Consider the following 20,160-nt stretch of genomic DNA (forward strand, 5'->3'; position numbering starts at 1 on the left):
GTGCCGGAAAAGGAGCCATAACAAGATGAACAACTTTGACGACACGTCCGTCGGATGGAGTTGAAGAATGTAAACACTAAAATTTGATACTGCGCTGCCGGAAGTCATGTGATTTGCGAATGTTGCATTAATGCGTTATGCGGAGCGGTAAAAGGACCCTCTAGATCGTAAACCACTGCAACTGCAAATAGCTGCCGGAATTTTTGATTATGTGATTATATCTTCGGAGCTTTGAGGCGAGAATACTACCCCAAGAAACAGAGGAACTGCCAAACTCATTTACATTGCCGATAGGGCATAATGCTAGTAAAGTATTGGAAAAGTCTAACAAAGTGCTGGAATTGAAAACACGGGACTGGTGCAAATGTGTACTAATTCATTTATTCATGGCTAAACTTCGAAACTATATTATTCTAGGCTGTTGTAAAAAGCACGTACTGGCAAACATGGTGGTATTTTGCAGTTATAAATTAACACATCCCAACACGTATTTACAGATGCTGTAGATTTACAGGAGCAACAACCACATCAAAATCAGTAGATGCCTCCATAATAAAGCGATGGTTGCATGAAATCAGGACCGCACTATCGTAACATAAAAGCTTTAGTTTTGTTGGTAAATGTGGTGCAGCATTTTTGCTTATTTGGAATCGCTCCAGCCGCGAATTCCATACAAATGGGACTGATGTTCTGTTCACCCATTTCCGAAAATAAAATGATATAGCCGAGAATCCCGGCCGCCATCTGCAAATGCAGATTTCACCACTCATATGGAGACCGGCAACGGTATTGTTAGCAATCTCTCCGTTTTAGAGCATCTTGTAGAAGCGCATTGTGCATTTTGTAGAATTTTGTTTTGATTATTTAAAGAAAATATTCAGTTTTTTTTTATTGCACTACGTACTCTGTATTTGGATATTAGCTGCTCCACGCAACAGTGTTTCATGTAAAAGGTCTTTTAAGGTCACCTTGAACTGATGCCTGTGCCGGTACCAGCATCCGAGCGATAGTCCCAGGGCGGATATTTTTGAAACACAATGCATGTGGTACCCTTTTGGAACATGCTTAGTTTAATGGTGAAATCGGTTTTTTAATATGTTTAGCGTTTTTTTTTCTAGCCAAGTTCCACGGGGCGACCGATCATAATATAGGTCTATGCCCTCGATAACTTATGCCCACATATGTTATGATATGTTAAGTATTTTTTTTTCACAAACGCGTCTACATTACAGACTGAGAAGAAACATATATTGCAGCCAAGTTATTATACGGTTTGTACCAGTATAGAACGCGCAGTTGATTCAAAGAAAATAATTTTGCTATACGAATATCAGTTAGTACCAGATAGTTCCAACTTCCAACTAGCTTAACCTTAACTGTACACTGTAGATATAATCGTATTGTTTGCAGTTTTGTGTATGCAGTCCTTACAGTACGTTCCACCGCAGCCAGTGGCTGTTTGTACTCGTATCTTTGAAAATCTGCGCTAAAAACTTATGCAGCTTGATTTGACTTTAATAGCAGATAAAAGGTCTTCTTACAGCTTGTCTACCACTTTCTGTTGGTACGATTGTAATCTCTGTCGGTGCCTTAGCCTTGGACCATCGTTCTCGAACTTCCAGCTGTAGATTACTAGATTCACTGCCACGTCGCACGAAGCAAGTAAGAAATATTATTTCATGCGACTCGACGTATTGAGTTTTTAACGGAAGAATCGTTGGAATAGTAAAAAATTACACGACAGCCAATACGCCATGCCGCGGTCAGCTGTATTCAGCAGTCTCCTGGGAACAAGGGCAATCGGGTTGGCAGCATGGCTTCTGCTGGCTTCAGCTGGTGCCATGTGCGACTCGATCTGTGATCAACTGCATGCGCAGTTTGCGGCTAATAATAATGCGGTCGCTGGTGCTCATAATACGATCATCGAGTTAGACTGGCCTCAAACCGATGAGCTGGAACGGGATAACTCGTATCTGGCTGCTGACACTTGTCGGTAAATTGGTAATCAATGTGTTTCTTATATCACTTATAACTTACCGAGTGACTCTGTAAAATTTATGCAAAGTGCGCAATCACACGTTGCTTTAAAGCGGTCAGCTACTCAGCGGTGTACAAGTTTTTAGAGGGTGTTGAGAAACGTGTTCTTGTGAAGCGGAATAACAGTTTACGATTCTATTATCAACATATGAGTCTGTAATTTAAAAAAATAAGGCTTGTTTTCTTTAGGTTGGTTTTTTTTAATACGTAATAAACCCGGTTTTACAAAGCATGTTATCAATGCCATGAAAATTTCAGTAACTCAAGCATGGCGGCGCAGCGTTTGATAGACTTTATAAGTCGATGCCCAAATGATGGGAGGATCAAGTGGATGTCCGAGAAGTACTTATGGCAGTACAGTGCATCCTTCCTGGCTCTGGCAAAACTGTGCGACCTGTCAACAACGCCTCTCCGCTTCCTACAGGCCACTGGTTACTGCGAATGGAAACTACGATCGGTTGGGTTACAATGGATGTCTGGTGTCTCCGTCTACGAATTCAACATAACCACTGCTGCGGAGGCGAAAGACCACACTTGCATGTACGTGCGCAACGAATACAGTGCAGCCCTAATTATATTTTACAATCTGTTTGCACTGCAGTACTATTCAACGAATTTTGGCGCGCCTAAGCGATCTCGCTTACATATCCCAAATGACCGTCGCGTGTGGCACGAGGGCCGTTGTTACTATCAAGGAGACCTATCAGCTGCTCCATACCAGCATATGTCAACTTATGATTTAGCGGGCGTCTCTGGCACGAGTATGTTTTCATTGCAAATAGGTACAGCAAAACTTGCATAACATAATGACGGAACTGATTATCCCGGTTTATTGTTTCGACTCTAGTCTGCAATAAAGAAGCGTCATAGCAGCCGTTCTCGCCTCTTCGGTTGCTTCAGCAATGAATAAGCATCATAAAATCAGAAAATGTACACTTAACATGATTCGATTTTCGTGTTACAAAAGCTGTTAAAAGTTCACTGAATTTGCTTCCGTGGCGGAGTCAACTCTTTCATGTCTCGTTTATCCTGCGGTTCATGGCTATTATTTTATTATCGGGATAATTATTAACTTCCGCCCATTACAAAGCACGCGCATCTGGCCGGCAGAAAGATGTATGAATTACTGGTTTACGATAAAAATAGCCGCGCTTCCTACCGGAATTCGGCAGAAAGGTAAACCTTCTTGCCAAACTGCATAAACCTTTCTCCCGCGGCACCTTTGTTGCGTTAGCCTTGCTGCTGGATCTCTAACCTTTCTGTGGGACTGCAGGTGCCTACGCCAGGTAAATACGGTTACTTACCTATACAGAGACTCTTAGCTCCATTTCCCGTACGTATGATTTTAGCTGCCTTTTCCGCTGTTTCGGCATAGCTTCCAAGCTAGCGATGTTACGTAACAGCTACATGAATTCATCTTTGTGAAAGCAGAAACCACACTGAAGGGTTGCCACTTCACTGGGACTAAGTAACTAGCAGAATTAAAGTGATTCAAATCAATACCTTTTCCTAGAGAAACGTTGAAACACATGTCTGGAACATCAGCAGAACCCATGCGGCAGCGACGTGCATTGTATCACTCATTTCCGCTCGATCATGCGCTACATAATCCTTACATAATTCATACATGTATATGAGCAGGATGGACAAAATTTCCAGATACGCCAAAAAAAATTGATCCAGCGACAGGAGTGATCGTACTCGACCACCACATCACACAGGGCTTTATGTTGTCGCAACAGACGCTCGAGCTGTTCATATCCGTCCCGTTTACGGTTTTCCACCACTAGGGAAAGTCGGTACTGATTTTCTTATAAATTATCCAAACAGTCCAGGCAAAAATGATAACAAAACACTGGATGTTCTTTCGCGCAAAGTAGCTGATACAATGTATAATCCCCACTGCTTGACAACCAGCAGGCGAAAGATTGTTCAAGAGCCACATTATATCCACGGTGTTGGTATAAGTTGCATTACTGTAAAAAAGCAAGGAGCGCAGCTTTAACTTCCATTTTGTCACTTCCGTATAACGTCACTGTGGCATACACCGGAAACAGAGCAAGCAGGAGGATGCTTAAGAGGACTAGGAACATCGCATCCCCAGAACTGATACAATGTAAAAAGGTCAGCCGTAATTCGTCGGAAAAGCGTATCAGGCAACCGTGAAGACGCCACATCAGCCCCACGTAGACGATCGTTAACGGTGGAATCAAGTAAATTCGGAAGGAGAATAACAGTTCTCACACTCTGATAGGAACCCAGGTCACGATTAAATACACGGATGTAAACTCTGTCAGCTACCACTTGAAGCACTAGGTATGAGAACAAAATGCAGGTGATTACGCTGTTTGGTATGCGGCCAGTACAGTCTGTATAGATGCTTTTGAAGGGACTGCGAAAATAGCCACATGCGTGCGCCACGATAAAGAAACACAGTAGAAGCAGTTGAATACAGCGAGCTGGTTTGTCAGAAAAGTTTTTTCGGTGCTCCATTTATGCCAGTACGTAATAAATCACCAGTATTCGGTACTACAACGGGTAGGTTTTCGAAACAGTTTAGGAGCGGCCTTTGGAAAACATTAGCAAGTTTTATTCATGGAAAACAGCATATCATGCTCCAGATCCGCTTGGACTGACATGCATGTCGATCAATGATGCGCTAATAAATTGCACAAGCGAGAAGCGGAAAGCAGTTAACCTGCCTGCTGTGATGACAATATATTCATTATACTGTATCAAATTTTGCCGCCAGCTCCAACGGATCGTTTTACTGTATCGCTGCTACCACAAACGCTTGAAAACTGAAAGGGACTACGGTATTTGATTTTGAAATATGCGTGTTAAGTTGCAAATGGTTACTTTATACGTAATAGGGGTTAATATCTGGCTGAGGATATTTCAGAATTTCAGAATACGAAATATGTACGCTGCACAATTTTCTGTGTTTAATAACCTTTAGATATTAATTTTAGCCTACCAAAACAATTCGAGTATGTAGCAGGACCGTTTTTTTAAAAATTTCAACGCCTCGTCTGCAGTTACCGCTGGTACCAGCAAGTATTACATTCGCAAGCAAGCACGATTACATTCGTCGCAATTGTAAGACTTACTTCGGGCCAAATACGGGTTGAGTTAAATTTGTATTGTCGTGTCAACTTCATACCTTTTGTACATAGAGTTTATGCGTTGTCAACCGTTGTTTTCCTTCCATGTTTTCAACAAGAATATGGTTTCATATCAGCATGATGGAACTTTTGCTTTTATTCCGAATGTACAGTACTTCGTTCATCCATTGACGATCGTATCTGATTCTGTGCTTACCTTAGCTCACGCAGCCGGATTCTTTGTAACAGGGAACTAAACCGATGGTTTTTATGGTACTTTGTATGGTAACATCTTTATATGTATATTTCATGTCTTCTTATAAATAAGAACGGCAGTAGTGGTACTCAGTACTGCCACGCTGCGTAGCTTTTAATTTTATTGGTAAAATATAACGCAGCAGCGCAGTCTGAAAGGAAATACACCGCAGTCAGACGCCACGCGACGATGACTCAAAAACTTGGGCAGGCATTCACCCGGTTGCCGGCCGACGCGTGCGCAGTCATTTAGGCTGTAATTTAATAAGACCCGTACAAAGCTAAACAGGTCTGCCGGCTTCTTCTTCAATGCTTTTACAGATTTCCGAAAAAAACACCGCCTCTGATACTGTCGACAAGCGGATATAAAAAATACACGCCGCAGGATGAGCAATGAAGGCACCATGTATTGCTCGAAGGAAGACTGCACACACTTTTCGGCTGGCGGCAACAGAATCTATTCAATCCGCTAATTTGATATTTATCGCCAACACCGGGGAAAGCGCTCAATTTTCTTCGAAAGTAAATTTAAGTAACAGTATCGAAATCCTTTACTTAAATCATTTCAGATTAGGTGCACAAAAGGAGCTGCTGATAATAATTATGCGAGTGTTCGCTATGTTTCACTCTGGACTTTTGCTCCTTGGCTATGCGGGGGCATTGGCCAGTCCTGTAACGGAGAGTAAGCCTACGATACTCGCTGCACTGCGCTTGCTTTAATTTTCCATAATTTTACACCCTCGATGACGTTAAAATACAACAGAAAACATGTACCGCCATGGCAGTTTTATTTATATAAAAAGTTACGTATTTCGTAGGGCCTTGCTTATACAGTTCCCCAGTATTCACCTGTGCCACCAGCGGAAAGTGTGTCCCCCTTTATTTTGCGTGTGACGGCGCAAAAGACTGCGCTGACGGTTCTGACGAAGCCCAGTGTGGTAAGAGTTAAGACATCTGTGGCTGCACCAGTCGGGAAAAAGCTGCCTCTGCAGAAAATTCTTCTCGGTTTGTCGTTGCTGATATTTAGCTCTACTTTCTATTGTTTAACGAGCAGATTTCCGGCCATGCCCAGGCAATTATTTCCGTTGCTCCAATGGACAATACCTTCCGGAAAACTGGAAATGTGATTATAATCCAGATTGTCCGCAAGGGAAGATGAAAACCAGAACTGTCGTATGTGCAAATTTTTCAGTCGCAACGTTTTCACACGATGCTTTATTTAATGCAACTATAATTGCTAGATTATCTTGCATTCTAGCTCCGCCCCAGTGCAGGTCTTCCGAGTTTTCTTGCAAAACATATTCCTGGAACTCAGCCTACTGCTTAACCAAAGAAAAACGATGCGACGGTGTAAATGACTGCCGCTAATAATACCATTACTGAATACACAACGTTTACTGTAATTTTAACACTGATAACATTACTCAGCCTTGGGAGTTGGGACGCATTTACCTAAATATTGACTCATATCTTTCCAGGGACAATTCTGATGAAAGCGGATGCAGTGAGGTTCTGGAGTAAATAAATAAATTTCTCAATCGAGAATAAAGCAGTGTCAAATTGATTTGTTCGCAGATAGCACATCTTGTCATCAGGGACAAACCCTTTGTAAATCAGGGGGTCGTTGCATCGATTACAGCGCTGTGTGCAACCAACATGATGATTGTGGTGACGGCAGCGACGAAGAGAACTGCCGGTTTTCAGAATGCGGTCGAGGTATGTAGTGGTCTTTTATGAACTGCACAGTTGTCGGCGATACCGGTCTTCGAGCACAGAAAACTGGTTTTTCCTTGATGCTTGCGATAGGTTTATTGCAAACTGCATGTATATATTTTACAGGGAAAATACGATACTTTAACGGTAACTGTGTGGACTTTGAGCGCAAATGTGATGGTGTTGTCGATTGTCCTGACGGATTGGACGAGCGCCATTGTCCCGTCTGTGCAGGAACAGATGGAAAGACTTGTGCTCAGAACAAACCGAAGACAGTTATAGAACAGTGTCCGTCGGTTAGCGATTTTGCATGCGCAAACGGTCGGTGTTTTACTCGCCGATGGGTTTGTGATGGTGAAAACGGTACGGTTTTGCTAGGCACCGTTACTCAATCAAATTTTCATGACGCTACATCTATGATGCTCTGATTGCGGCAGATCATTCAGAATTCTTAACTATCATTTCTGCGATTTCCAGTAATGACATCTGTAGCATAATAGCTCAACCTAGATCCGTAGCTCAACCTTTCTGTATAGCAGCCCCGAATGCCCACGATCAGGTGTGCGGGTGCTGGCTATCAGACCGATCCCTTGCAAGCCGAACCTCCCCAAACAACGGCCCCAAATTAAGCTTGTGGGTATAGCGGTATACCGGCCAACGGCACGTCCTTCCTGATGTATGTCGTATAGGCATCAGATCTCCAGCGCCCGGCATGCTTAATATCTTGGAATGGCGCACCATTGGCTGCAGCGCAAGAGGCAGCACTTATTCTGAAACTGTGCGGAGTATAAAGGTGACTGTTGGGAATTCCGTGCGTTGCTAAAAGTAATACGCGAGCGAAAGCAGATCTCGTAACAGGTGAACCGTCGGAGGTGACAAACAGGGCTGTGTGCGAAATTCTTAGACTACTCCGCAGTGCTAAGTATTTTCGCATCGCCCGTACAGGACAGACTGACCGATCAGTTGCCGACAAATAGATCCGACATCCGTCCCGAAACTGGTCAGATTTAGATGAACGAAGGTTAATAGTGAGCTTCGAATTCTGATATGATATATCCACTAAACGCAGAGAATGACCACCAAGTGACGGTACAACCTCACCAATGCGTAAAAATCCGAAAAAACACAAGGTATACATGCACCAGTATAATTGTTTTTCGAAGGATGATAAAACAGTTGACCGATCAATATTAAGTTTGATGATGCGCATGTGATCGATGGTAATTGGCAATCTGCTATCAGCAGCAGTGCCTCGTAAACGCTTAAAACCGGTGAGGCATTGTGAAATATTTGGTGCACTAAAGTCGATAGATGAACCGTTTTCTTTGAGTGAATTGTAAAGCGCGGATAAATAAACTTTAACTGACGAATAAGAAATACCACAGTTAAAAAGGAATGCAATATACCGTACTACTACGTCCTCTGTAATGTTCAACGGAGATAACCGAAACAGCTGGCAAAACTCAGAAAATTTATTTATGCCACTTCGATAAGTTTTCCTAGAAGAAGGTGCAATATGATGATACCGTAAACTTTCAGCCGTTCTGTCAAGACAAGCTAAAGATGTAGCAGATGATAATTGTACAGATCGATTAACACGTTTTCCGGCACCAACAGCGGATTTAGATCTGCGATCGGCGCTAGGCTGGTAAATCGCTTCATCTGAAACCGGGATAGAGAGTCAGCAATGCTATTGTTGATACCGGATATGTGCTTAATGGTGATTGTAAAATTAAGCCGAGCTGCGATGGCCACCATGCGCCGCATTATTTCGAGGACAACTTTGCAGCGAGATTTGTAGTTTTCCCAAGCTTGCGAGGCGCCGAGATTATCGCAGTGGAAAATTACTTTCCGACCGCTTAGCTGTGGTCCCCACAATGTTAAAGCGACAAGTATAGGGATCATCTCTAGGCACTCGATTGACAGCTGTGCATTAAGTATAAAGGCTGGCCAGCGTATCTGAAACCATGCTCCACTGAAATAGCCGGCGCAACCGATGGTAGCAGACGCATCAGTGTACAACTGGATCGCATCACAGCGAGTCCAATCAGGTTCGAGAAATTTTGCTGTACCGTTCCATTTCGGGAGGAATTCGAGCCACCAGTCAACATCGCGCTGGAAATCTTCGTCGAGCTTTACTTCGTTCTGAGTTGCACTCTTGACCAATGACAATTGCGAAATAAGCCGTCTTGTAAACAGGCGACCAACGGGTACACATTTGGAGGCGAACATAAGAGAGCCTATTAAGCTTTGCAGCTCTGTACGGTTGCATGCGGTTTTAGACTTCCACATGTTAAGAAGAGCAATGATTTCATTCAGTTTTCCATGCGGTAAACTAAGTGTTTGGGCAGCGGAATCAAGTAGAATTCCGAGAAATTTTAAAGTGGTAGACGGGCCTTCGGTTTTTTTAGTAGCCAGAGGGACACCAAGCGCTGTGCACAATTCAGTAAATTTAATCATAAGCGTGGAGCAGAGTTGCTTATTAGGTAGTGTTGCTATAAAGAAATCATCAACGTAGTGCAGCATAAAGATATGGCCGCTGACATTCACAAAAATCCAGTGTACTGCATCTGAGATTAGACAGAATATAAACGGTGAAGAACGAGAACCGAAAGGAAGGACAATATCGAAATAGTAATAACCATTGCACATATAACCCAATAAGTGCCAGTCAGCAGGTCTGACGGGGACAAGTCGAAAAGCATGCTGAAGATCGAACTTTGCCATGAACGCGCCTACTCCCAGCTTTATAAGCATGCGTACCGCATCATCCACAGTGCAGAACGCAAGAGAATAGTCGTCCTTGCTGATGTAGTCATTAACACTTTCACCTGCCGGCCGAGACATGTCCATTAATATACGGAATTTGCCGTCCGGCTTTGGCCGTACACCTAACGAGTTAACGATGAAGACAGGGAATGGCGGACTGATAAATGGACCCACTGAATGCAATAAGGATATCTCTGTATTAATCTGCGATTGTAAGTGCTCCGAATACATGCGTGCAGATGCAGCATTAGGCGTGGACAAGCTTCGATTAGGGCCACGATAGCCGATATCTGCTCCGTGTCGTAATATGTGCAGTACATATGTGACATACTCCTGATCTGGGTGTTCGATGAGGTGGCTTGCAAAAGCTTCAGCTTTTAACGGTGTGATGATATTACTGGGCACTGTTGCTTGCTTTTGATTTGCACTGGAAATCGCGGTGTTCCCGTTGGCCACAGTTGGCGCACCGGTGCTGACGACCGTATCGGCAGAACAAACCGGCAGTGCAGTGACCTTTATTCCAGAGGTGGCACACTTCGTCAACTTTTGCTCCCCCGCTACCAGCGCGGAGGCTGAGAAACGACTGCCCAACCCATGAAGAACGACGGTTGCTGGTGCTGTTGTGCAATGTCGGACATTCAGGTCTGATGTGTCCGAATTCTAAACAATTATAGCACTGAACCACAGTATTTTTCACTACACCGCCTGTGGGTTGACCAGCGTCATGCCCAAGTGGTTGCATTAAATACTCTGTATAAGCATCATCGTTTCTGCGTGACCACTGCATTGCATCGTTCGGATTGCGACACACAGCTAGCCGGAACTGCCGGTCGTAGGCAAGCCACTGGTCAGTAGTGATTCCTTTCAGTGCCGCTATCTGCGCGATGTGGTCTACGTACTTCATCATGGGTAAATCCAGCTCAGGGTATATGGCACACCGATACATTTTCAGCACTGAAAACGCTCTCATCCACTGATTAAAGTCTCGAATCTGCACGCTTTTACCAGCTGGATTTTTTGATGTAGACGGCACTTGAGGAGCACAGCTGAGCAGTAGTAAATCGGGAAGATGCTGCAGTAATCTGTCACTAATCTCATCAGCAGCAACTGCAGTAATCTGTCACTAATCTCATCAAGGCTGCGTCTGGTCTGTACTACGAGTATTTTTTTACGGAGTAACTTCTATCGCATACAGAATACTTCTATAGACAAATAACACATATTAACATTTTATTTTGTGTTCTGGGTGAAACTGCTGCAGATTGTATGGACAACAGTGATGAAGTCAACTGCACTCCGCCTACCTGTACGTCCGAACAGTTTAAATGTAGTTCGGGCATGCAGTGTATTCCCAATCGTTGGAGGTGCAACGGGCACAATGAATGCGATGATTCCAGCGATGAAATTGGCTGTGGTAGGAGTGAAAATATTTTCCAAGATAAGCAATGATATTCGGAAAAATGTGCATGCTTTTGTTTACGTAGTAATCGGTGTAGTCCCTGCCACATGTACTACATCAATCGAATTCCGCTGCGGCAGCGACAGATGCATCCCGCTATCCAGGAAGTGTGATGGACATATTGATTGCGAGGATGGATCAGATGAGAACGATTCCTGCAATAGGAAAACTTGTCAGAATTTCGAGTTTAGTTGTTCATCGGGGTGTTGCATTCCTATGTCCTGGAAATGTGATGGAGAGAACGACTGCTTGGATAACTCTGACGAAACCAACTGTCTGCCAAACGTGTGTCCACCGCAAGAATTTCGATGTGATAATCAAGTGCAATGTGTCGGCAAGCATTATAAGTAAGAGTCATTAAACATATAACGAAAGTAAACTTTCGTCGTTATACAGAGTATACCTCGCTTTTTGCGTTATACGTATAACGAAAATAGTGAGGTATAATCGTAGAGTACTAGTACTGCACACGGCATTAACGTAAGAAAACAATATAAGGGACTGACTACCAACCAGGAAGACCCTTTTCCGCTCAGGCATCAAATAAAGAGGTTCTAGAATGACCTTTCCTCGCGGACCGTTTTTGCACATAATTATAAAATATTTTGAGGATCTTCGTTTTCATTGATTACTTGATTGATTGATTGATTGACCGATCGATGTCGTAAATATCGAGTAGAAAAATTAGGAAAATTAATTTCCTTACACAGTATCCAGATATTAAGTAACCGTTTTTAACTGTTTTACAGGTGTGAAGGACGTATCGATTGTTCTGATGGATCGGATGAAAACAATTGTTTGCATGGAGAACTTTCACAGACCACCGATACTGAAGCTGGCCCTAAACCACTAAAAAACAAAATTTAATATTCACGCATTGACAAATACAAAGTTCTGGATAAATGTTCTTGTTCTGTCCCGTCAACAGTAAACGTTGTTTGTTGTTCGTTCTCCGTATTTGCATGCACGAATTGTGTAAAATTATCTGGCGTAAGATAAAGCCAAGATCCGAAATGTTGTATATATAGATAGGCATTGATCTTGCTGCTTTCTAATACGCGACTCGGTACTACTAACAGAATTCTATGGTACAAGTAGTAATTATTTTAACTTATATCCTGGAAATGGGAAAAAAATAGCGAAAAATTTTGTGATGCCACCAGCATTGCCTGGTTAAAGGGCACCGTCACATTTCGCCGAGGATAACTAGACTCAGGACATCTGTAGTATGTAGCAGACATTTCGTCGCACGATCGATTGAACGCCGAGACACTTCGTCTTTTAGGTGAATAGCTGATCAAGCTTACAGTTAATAAAACAGGCAAGAAACAAAAAGGCTTAAAACAGCCAACGATAACATGAGAAAGAACAAGAATGCTGTACGAGGAGGAACTACCTTGGCCCGATCAAAGGCATACGCACGACCATAAGCCGATCACCGCTTCCATGTGTGTGCAACATGGCTTACCACCCAGCGACGGCAGCACGGAACCAGGTCAATCAGCCGTTTGCTATCCTATCTGAGCAGTGAGCACCCTCAGTGACCCTCTCTCCTGTGTGTTTTTTGAAACCTGCCAACTACAGTAATATTCCAAAACTTGGGGGAAACAGGGTACATACACATATTTTTATATGTCTAGCACGAGAACCACGTGAGATTTTCATGAATGCAGGCTATGCAGCCTTTTGGAACTGACTGAAGTCCTGTGCTATGTTTACGAAAAATTCCGCCAAAAGCTTCTTGGTTTACAATGGAGTATCTCCTAACAAACTGCCAAAAGTTTCTGTTTTCTTAATATTTTCAAACGTTCGTTGGATCCGTTGGAAAGTTTAAAAAAAGGGTACTTTATAGCACGGGGTGTAAAAGTTTGAATGATCAGATGTTCGTGCTGCTGACTCCCGTTCGCTGCCATCGCTGGTTCGGCCAACCGTGTTACACAACCACGTGGCTTAGCGTGCACAGTGATCGGTTCATGGTCGTGCATATGCCTTTGATCGGGCCAAGGTAACTCCTCCTCGTACATGAGAAAAGTAAAACGCAATGAATTGAAGCAAAATAAAACATAATTAAACAACAGAAGACACAAGAAAACAAAATACAATATAAAAAAGTGTAAGAAAAAATAAAAAACCTAGGAAATCTAAGCAACTCAAGAAATTCGAGACAGCAAAAAAAAAACATAGAAAAACTGAGAAATTTCTAAACCTAACCTTTAATAACGGAGCGCGTCGAGTTTTTTATGACTCGTCGCCCGGCTAGAGAGCTCCGACACGAATTGTACGAGATCAGCAAAATGAAACAATCTCAAAGCCATATGTTCCAACCCGAAATGCCCCATTACCCACCCAAAGTGCCTCGGCGTCCGAATGTCCCATGGGAAAATATTGCGCGTCAAATTTGCGTCATCAAATGTCACACTCCCATTTGCCAAATTGCGAAGTTATACAAAGCTTAACTTCAGGTTTTCAGATTATTGGCAGTGACCTCTAAGGTAATTATAATTTATTATCACCCCGCATGCACAAATCCTTATGCAATGTTTCGAGCAGATGGAGCCCCTGACAGCGGATGAAATAAGTGTGGAGGTGCTCCTTGAAAACGACGTCATAACTGGAGTGCACGTACCAAGACCGTTTAAATAGTAATATCGACAGCTTCGTAAGCTCTTTAAGCCGATTAACTAACTTATCAGTTATCGTGCACGCCCACCTTTTCAGATTGAGTTTTTAATGCATTGAAACCATTGTCAAATACGTACCTACGTACCTGTTGGTCAGCGTGATTTGTTATTCGAGCCATATTCGTATTGGAATACACCGGACAACAGTACTGTACCATGCGGAAACTTCCAAAAAACTCCAGAAAGCTGTACTATGGCTGTACAATGACTTCGCTCATGTTGCAAGTGGTTATTGAAATATTTTGTGTTGTGCATTATCGCGAAATTCTTTGATTCAGCTTTACTCATGACTTTTCTCGTTCTTGCGCTATTAGTTGTCTAATTTATTTTGCATCCGTTGATCGCGGATCGAGTATATTGGATCCGCGATGGATCAACTACCTGATATATTTGATGTACTCTGTACTCTGCTGCTTGTCGGGAGATCACGCGGACTTTATTAGCGGATCGGCGATATAAAAAATTTTCTTCCTCAGATAAATTTTATTCTCTCTACACACAAAAATAAAAAGTGACCAGTAACGCAATAAGTAAACTTATCTTAAGAGGATCATTTTTGTCCAATCGATTTCCATAATTAGTTCGCATTTTATTTCTGTTCGTTTACTTGCGATTGCAGTAATAAGAGTGTTTGCGTGCGTACATAATAATATTATTATGAAGATATTCATATTATATGAATATCTTTTCTGAACATTGCACACTTTTCACTTACGTGTACAGTAGGTAAATGTACATAACATATAATTCTATAAGCACTGTAGTCACGCAAATCTAAGAATTACGTCGCCCTTTAAGTCTCATATACGAGTACGTAGAAAAATGTCAGAAAATGAAAGAAGCGTTTAAGTAAAAAATAACTGCACTCATTCATCACACAACGGCACAGCTCATCGTATTCCTGTAGCCGTTCCTTGCAATCTACAATCCATACAACACATCCATTTCGAACATGCCCAGCATGATATCCGAACGTCCGGCATGCGAGCCCGGGCCCAGCAGTTTATCGTAGATATCGCAGGCTTCTCGGTACCAGCTGTTGGCGACCGGACGTACCGTGCTCATCAGGGCCGCGGCCCGACCGGATTCAGATGCGGGCTGCGTCGGATCCGCGCCCTGGACGGCCTTCAGCAAGAACCGCATCACGTCGAATGCGGCTCCCAGCAAATTGGTGGCCCGCGTCAGGTCCAGCTTCGGATGAACCTTCCTGCAACGATTAAGCGATTGAAATGCCGAAAACTGTGGGTAAAATATTAACCATTACCGCAAGCAGGCGACCATCTCCTGTAACAACGTCCAGTCCGCATCGAACCGGGTGAAATCGGTGAAGAGCCTCGCGGAATGTCCGGGGAACCCACAGATATACCGTAAATGGGCGTCCGGATACAGAACCCCGGCCGCCTCAATTTCTTCGAAAAGTTTTCCCTTCGGCTCCACCTGGTCCGCCGGAGCCAGACCGCCACGCCAGATGGCGTCATACGTGTCCATTAAATGGCGAAATTTCACCAGCTGGGCGTTGTTAGTTGCCCCACACTTGGGGCATGGCTTCAACGCTCGCAGATCGCTTGGAATACGCTGGCTGCATCCAGGCGTAATGCAGTACATTAAATTCATGTCCGCTTCCTAAATCCAAAAACAAATTCCGCAATCGAACAATTTCTGTATCTACATAAATATTAGCAAAACATATTATGACAGGTTGCAGCCGCATTTCTTACATATTCTGGTGTGCATTTACGACATGTGCAACTTTGACCGTTTCTCTGCTGAAAACAAGCACGGCGCTGCATCGACGACATCAGAAACGGATGGAAATTCAGCACATTGCATCGCAACTGCAAACACCAGAGCACAACTAAAACAACGGAAGGATACGAATGTCTTTGTTTCACGTGGCATTTTTATTTTTTAGTTTGATTTTAAATTTTGTAATATTGACTTACAATACGGATTCATAAACCGCTACGTCTTTTTTCCAAGAAATCCTCTTAATTCGCTCTTAATTCTAGATTTTTTTTAAAGTTATAAAAAATTTAAACTGAAGTATTGCATTCTTGAATTCTTCCCTGCCAACAGAACGAGCGAGTTTCAGAAATCCAGGCACACTAACAACATTCTCACAGCTGTTTCTTTCGAGAAGAGACTGTACTCTGTATCTGTACAGCAAAAATTTCAAAAAATACTAATATTTCTGTGCGCTTGATACTGCCCGAAACATAGATCACCTACGTAGTAATATTTCCTAAGAATACGAAAATATTAATAAAGTTCTTTCCCCAAAGTTCTTCTCAAGTTTCCACACAGATACCCGGAAGCAGGAAGTGCTAATCTCGGGCAAAAATTAAAATTTATGAGCACACGCCTTGGGAATTCTGCATATCTGTAGTCTAAAAACTTTCCGAGCGTTTAGTTCTCCAGCATTTAGACCAGGTAAGGAAAGTGTCCCGGTATGCATAATACCAATTCGTGACCGCATATATGTACGAAAAGGTTCGCTTCCGCACATTCTTAAACACATTTCGCATTGTTTATGACATTCTGTTAACAAATTATTTGTACAGACGAGTGTGAAACGTGTACGCAACATCCGGTTGGGGAGCCTTCGGTGTTGAAAAATTTCCAAAGTTTTAACGCATAAAGGTGTACCAAAAGGTTCAGCATAAACTCATCCTCATTAAATGTGCATAAAAATGCATAGTTGCATACGATCATAAAATCGTTTGCACAACGAACCAGCCTTCACAATTTTTTTTCAAATTGTAAGTTGGCTTTGAAATTTTCAAAATTCAATTAAAAATTTCAAAAACATGCTGGAAAGCAGGTTCGGAGGAAGAACGATCTTCATGGTAATGTGCGTTTTCATGCAAAATCTTAATCGTAAGAACATCTGTTTGTAATGATACTTTTGGTACACCTCTGTGCGTTTAAATTTTTGGAATTCCATCACTGCCATAGCTCCGCAAACGGATGTTGCGCGTCCGAACGGTTTTCACGCAATGTACGTACTTCTATATAAATGATTTGGCAACAGAATGTCAGAAAACCTAGCAAAACGAGTTTGAAGGTGCGCGAAGACGAAAGCTTTCGTACATGTAGAGAATTTGGCACCATGTACCACTACCGCGGCACACCTCCCTTTCTACAATTGTAAAAATTGTACAGTTGTAATTTCTACAGTTGTAAATTGTACAGTTGTACAGTCAGTAATTGTACAGTTGTAAATTGTACAATTGTAATTTCTACAATTGTAAAAATTTTAAAAATTGTTCAACATTTTAACAGCTGGCCCCGCCCAGTGAGGCTAATACATCTGTACTTTAGCATTTCCGCGTCTTCAGATTTTTAATATTTTCCAAATATTCCAAACTCATAATTCCATATTTTAAACGCAGCTGGTCGCACTACCGACCGTTACTTCTATCTGTAATGTTACTGCTGTTAGTAGTTGACTTTTTATTTTACATCTAATTCAATTTAGGGATTTTTATGTTTACTGATAATAACTGAGTTTTATGCTAACTGACAACAAATAACAGTAACACTAACAATTGATTTGATTTTTAGCAGTTTACTTTCTGATTAAATATAGTTTTTTTTCAACAACACAAAACCTTTAATAAGTATCATGATACGAGTACAAACTATGTATTGTACCAAAACAAAACAGCGTTTATAAAAGAAACACTGAATTCCATAACGCAACTGGTCGCAAAGAGTTTTTATTAATTAAGCTTAGGTTTATGTTATGTACTCCAGCTTTGGTTGACATTTATAGCATCACCGTCTCACGCATGCTCACCGGGAAAAAAATCAATGCGGGTTACTTACATCCTGCAATCCGGAGTAATGCGGGATGTCCTCCGTCGCGTACACCATCAATGAGCGCCAGGTCATACACATGGTCACACTGACATCCGAGCACACCGGTGTCATAGCCCGATAGCGTACCGTGGGGAAGAGGGCGATGCCCACGCACACGTCCTCCGCGGCACGAATAGGGAAGGCTTCATGGCGCACCAGTTTCAAGTACTCCAGCATAGTCAGCACGGGTGTCTGCAACTTCTGCCCCAAAAGGGACCACCCGCCCCTAGAAAACCACTTCGTCAATTTTGTATTGAGATGTACAACAAATAAAATGAATAAAAATACAGCAAAATACAAAGAAATAATTAGATTAAAAACCAAACGAAAGAAGCATGTAAAAATATTAAAAATTAATTTCGTGATTAATTCAATAAGATGAAGCAAAAACAATCATAAATATAAAATTACAAAATGTTGCTCCGTCACCAGAACAAATATTGTAATCTTGAACGCACATTGACACGTCCGAATTTGAAGCTGGATTGGTAGGGAACATGTCCAGAACCTGCTGAGCGGTCATGCTGCCCCGTCCAGGAAGGTCACACAGAGCATTTCTCTGGAAAACGGAGAGACGATTAGGCGGATAGCCATCTACTTCATTTTTGCAAAAACAAATTCAGAAAAGAGCAAAACCAAAAATTCTGTATTAAAATTAAAATTGTTAGTTTTTTTTTTAATTATCGGGATTATTTTGGTATGCAAAGAAATGCACTATTTTTCGGTTGCTATTAGAATTTTTTTATACGTGTATGTATTCCGAGGCAGGCAATATTGATTCATTGTGGTATTAAGTAATAATAATAATTGTTAAAATTTTGCCGATTTGCTTTGATAAAAGGGTACATCTGCCAGTCTAACCTAATACTGAAAAAAAATTTGCTTTAAATACGTATTATATTATTTTATTGGTATTAATTTAATAATTTGTTTATTAAGATAATTAGTGTCGTAAATCTGCTTAGTGTTAATGCTTAGTTGACACAAAAACAGAGAAATAACTTTATCGGCATTTGCAATGTCTATCGTCCTTAGGATATTCTTCGTAGAATATTTTAAGGTCGGAATATTTCAGTTACAAATTACAATGATCAGCAGGTTGGTAAATATTGAAGAAGGCAATGAAAGTTAACAACGTAGCGTACTTTGATTTTGTTGGCGATTTTGGCAACCAACAGCAAAGTCCCAGGCATACAGCTCTCTTCCTCCGAGTTGAATCCGTTCGACGCCTCGATGGAAGCGGCGACGCCTTGGAGCATGCGACATTCCGTTTTGTGCTCCCTGTCCCAGTCTTGCTTCTTCAAATATGAAAGAAATCTCGCAGTCTTCAGATGCTCGCGCCAACCCGAATTCACGATGAAGAACAAACCCAACCAACCTGGCAATCTTCGTCGCAGTAGCCATGCACTTTGCATCGGGAGCATCTGCTTAGTGTGTCGCGCGACTGGAAACAGTTTGCACAGCGCTTTTTGTACCCTGCCGATCCGAAGGCCCACACCCATGGCTGGCACGATATTATCAGTTCCCCTTCGGAGACAGAACGAGATGCAACTGGCTCGCCACTCTCCATACTTTACACGGTATCTCAGGTCGCAGGACGAATTTATGAACCGGACTGAGCAACGGGTCGAATTTCTGAACGGGCGATGAGAGGAATTTCTGAACGGGACGTATAATTTGTAACTAATAAAAAACCTCGCAGGTTCTTGCTGCTTGAGTTTTGCAACCTCACCTTCGTGAAAATAAACATGAACAGGGGCAGTGTAAAAATGTTGGGCCGCTAGCAACGAGTTCGGCTCAAATTCGAAATTTCGAACAGCATCTTGGCGTTACAAAGTCAGCAGCTCCACCGCACGAGGTGGCTTGGCAAACCGTATCTGTAGGCGGGGCCACTGCAAACAGCTACCTCGTGTGGTGGAGTTGCTAGCTGCTAGTACTCTGTGCATGTGTTATCGAGTACTAACGAGTAAGAGAACGTACAGACGACCTTGTACGTATCGTGGTACATAAAAATACGATAATTATTATCATTATACAAAAGCCATTATTTGCACAGTATACTGTACAGTAGTGTATTTTCAGTAGTCAACTACTCTGCTATTGAGAATAATTTAAACTACTCTGCTATTGAGAAAATGGTCGTATAAAATAATTGTACGAGAAGGTACCTAGTACAAACTAGAGGTACCTAGCAGGCTAGCATTGTTGCGGTTGACGTTGAGTGCGCATTGTTGCCTGGCAGTGAAAAAGGAAAAATTAATAAAAATAAGGAAATTGAACT

General features: G+C 42.2%; 3 protein-coding genes across 4 annotated transcripts; 2 read left to right on the top strand and 1 right to left on the bottom strand.

Moving 5' to 3' along the window:
• The first annotated feature begins 1,541 nt into the window (after window positions 1-1,541).
• Window positions 1,542-2,913, top strand: LOC129592555 (uncharacterized). 2 transcript variants are annotated; one of them, XM_055488621.1, is made up of 4 exons: window positions 1,542-1,662; window positions 1,727-1,993; window positions 2,296-2,577; window positions 2,639-2,913. In XM_055488621.1, exons 2-4 carry the CDS (start codon window positions 1,755-1,757, stop codon window positions 2,778-2,780), a joined length of 663 nt encoding a protein of 220 aa, XP_055344596.1. In that variant the 5' UTR covers window positions 1,542-1,662; window positions 1,727-1,754; the 3' UTR covers window positions 2,781-2,913. The 2 variants fall into 2 exon arrangements, with proteins under 2 accessions (XP_055344596.1, XP_055344595.1); XM_055488620.1 differs by having other exon boundaries at window positions 1,544-1,993.
• A 3,081-nt stretch (window positions 2,914-5,994) lies between these two features.
• On the top strand, window positions 5,995-12,204 carry LOC129592522 (very low-density lipoprotein receptor-like). Its single transcript, XM_055488579.1, is given in 10 exon segments — window positions 5,995-6,078; window positions 6,215-6,334; window positions 6,451-6,546; window positions 6,549-6,569; window positions 6,655-6,744; window positions 6,972-7,112; window positions 7,236-7,472; window positions 11,140-11,292; window positions 11,363-11,444; window positions 12,087-12,204. Coding segments are annotated over 10 exon segments (1,137 nt in total). The 5' UTR covers window positions 5,995-5,999.
• Window positions 12,205-14,633: 2,429 nt separating this feature from the next.
• LOC129592571 (SET and MYND domain-containing protein DDB_G0277331-like) lies at window positions 14,634-19,944 on the bottom strand. Its single transcript, XM_055488637.1, has 7 exons — window positions 19,258-19,944; window positions 19,025-19,177; window positions 18,338-18,438; window positions 17,847-18,105; window positions 15,737-15,853; window positions 15,283-15,641; window positions 14,634-15,225 (listed from the first exon to the last, which is right to left on the bottom strand). Exons 1-7 carry the CDS (start codon window positions 19,447-19,449, stop codon window positions 14,940-14,942), a joined length of 1,467 nt encoding a protein of 488 aa, XP_055344612.1. The 5' UTR covers window positions 19,450-19,944; the 3' UTR covers window positions 14,634-14,939.
• Between the last annotated feature and the right edge of the window lie 216 nt (window positions 19,945-20,160).

The sequence above is a fragment of the Paramacrobiotus metropolitanus genome, unplaced genomic scaffold (assembly GCF_019649055.1).
Source record: "Paramacrobiotus metropolitanus isolate TYO unplaced genomic scaffold, Prichtersi_v1.0 Parri_scaffold0000053, whole genome shotgun sequence".
Classification (NCBI taxonomy): Eukaryota; Metazoa; Tardigrada; class Eutardigrada; order Parachela; family Macrobiotidae; genus Paramacrobiotus; species Paramacrobiotus metropolitanus.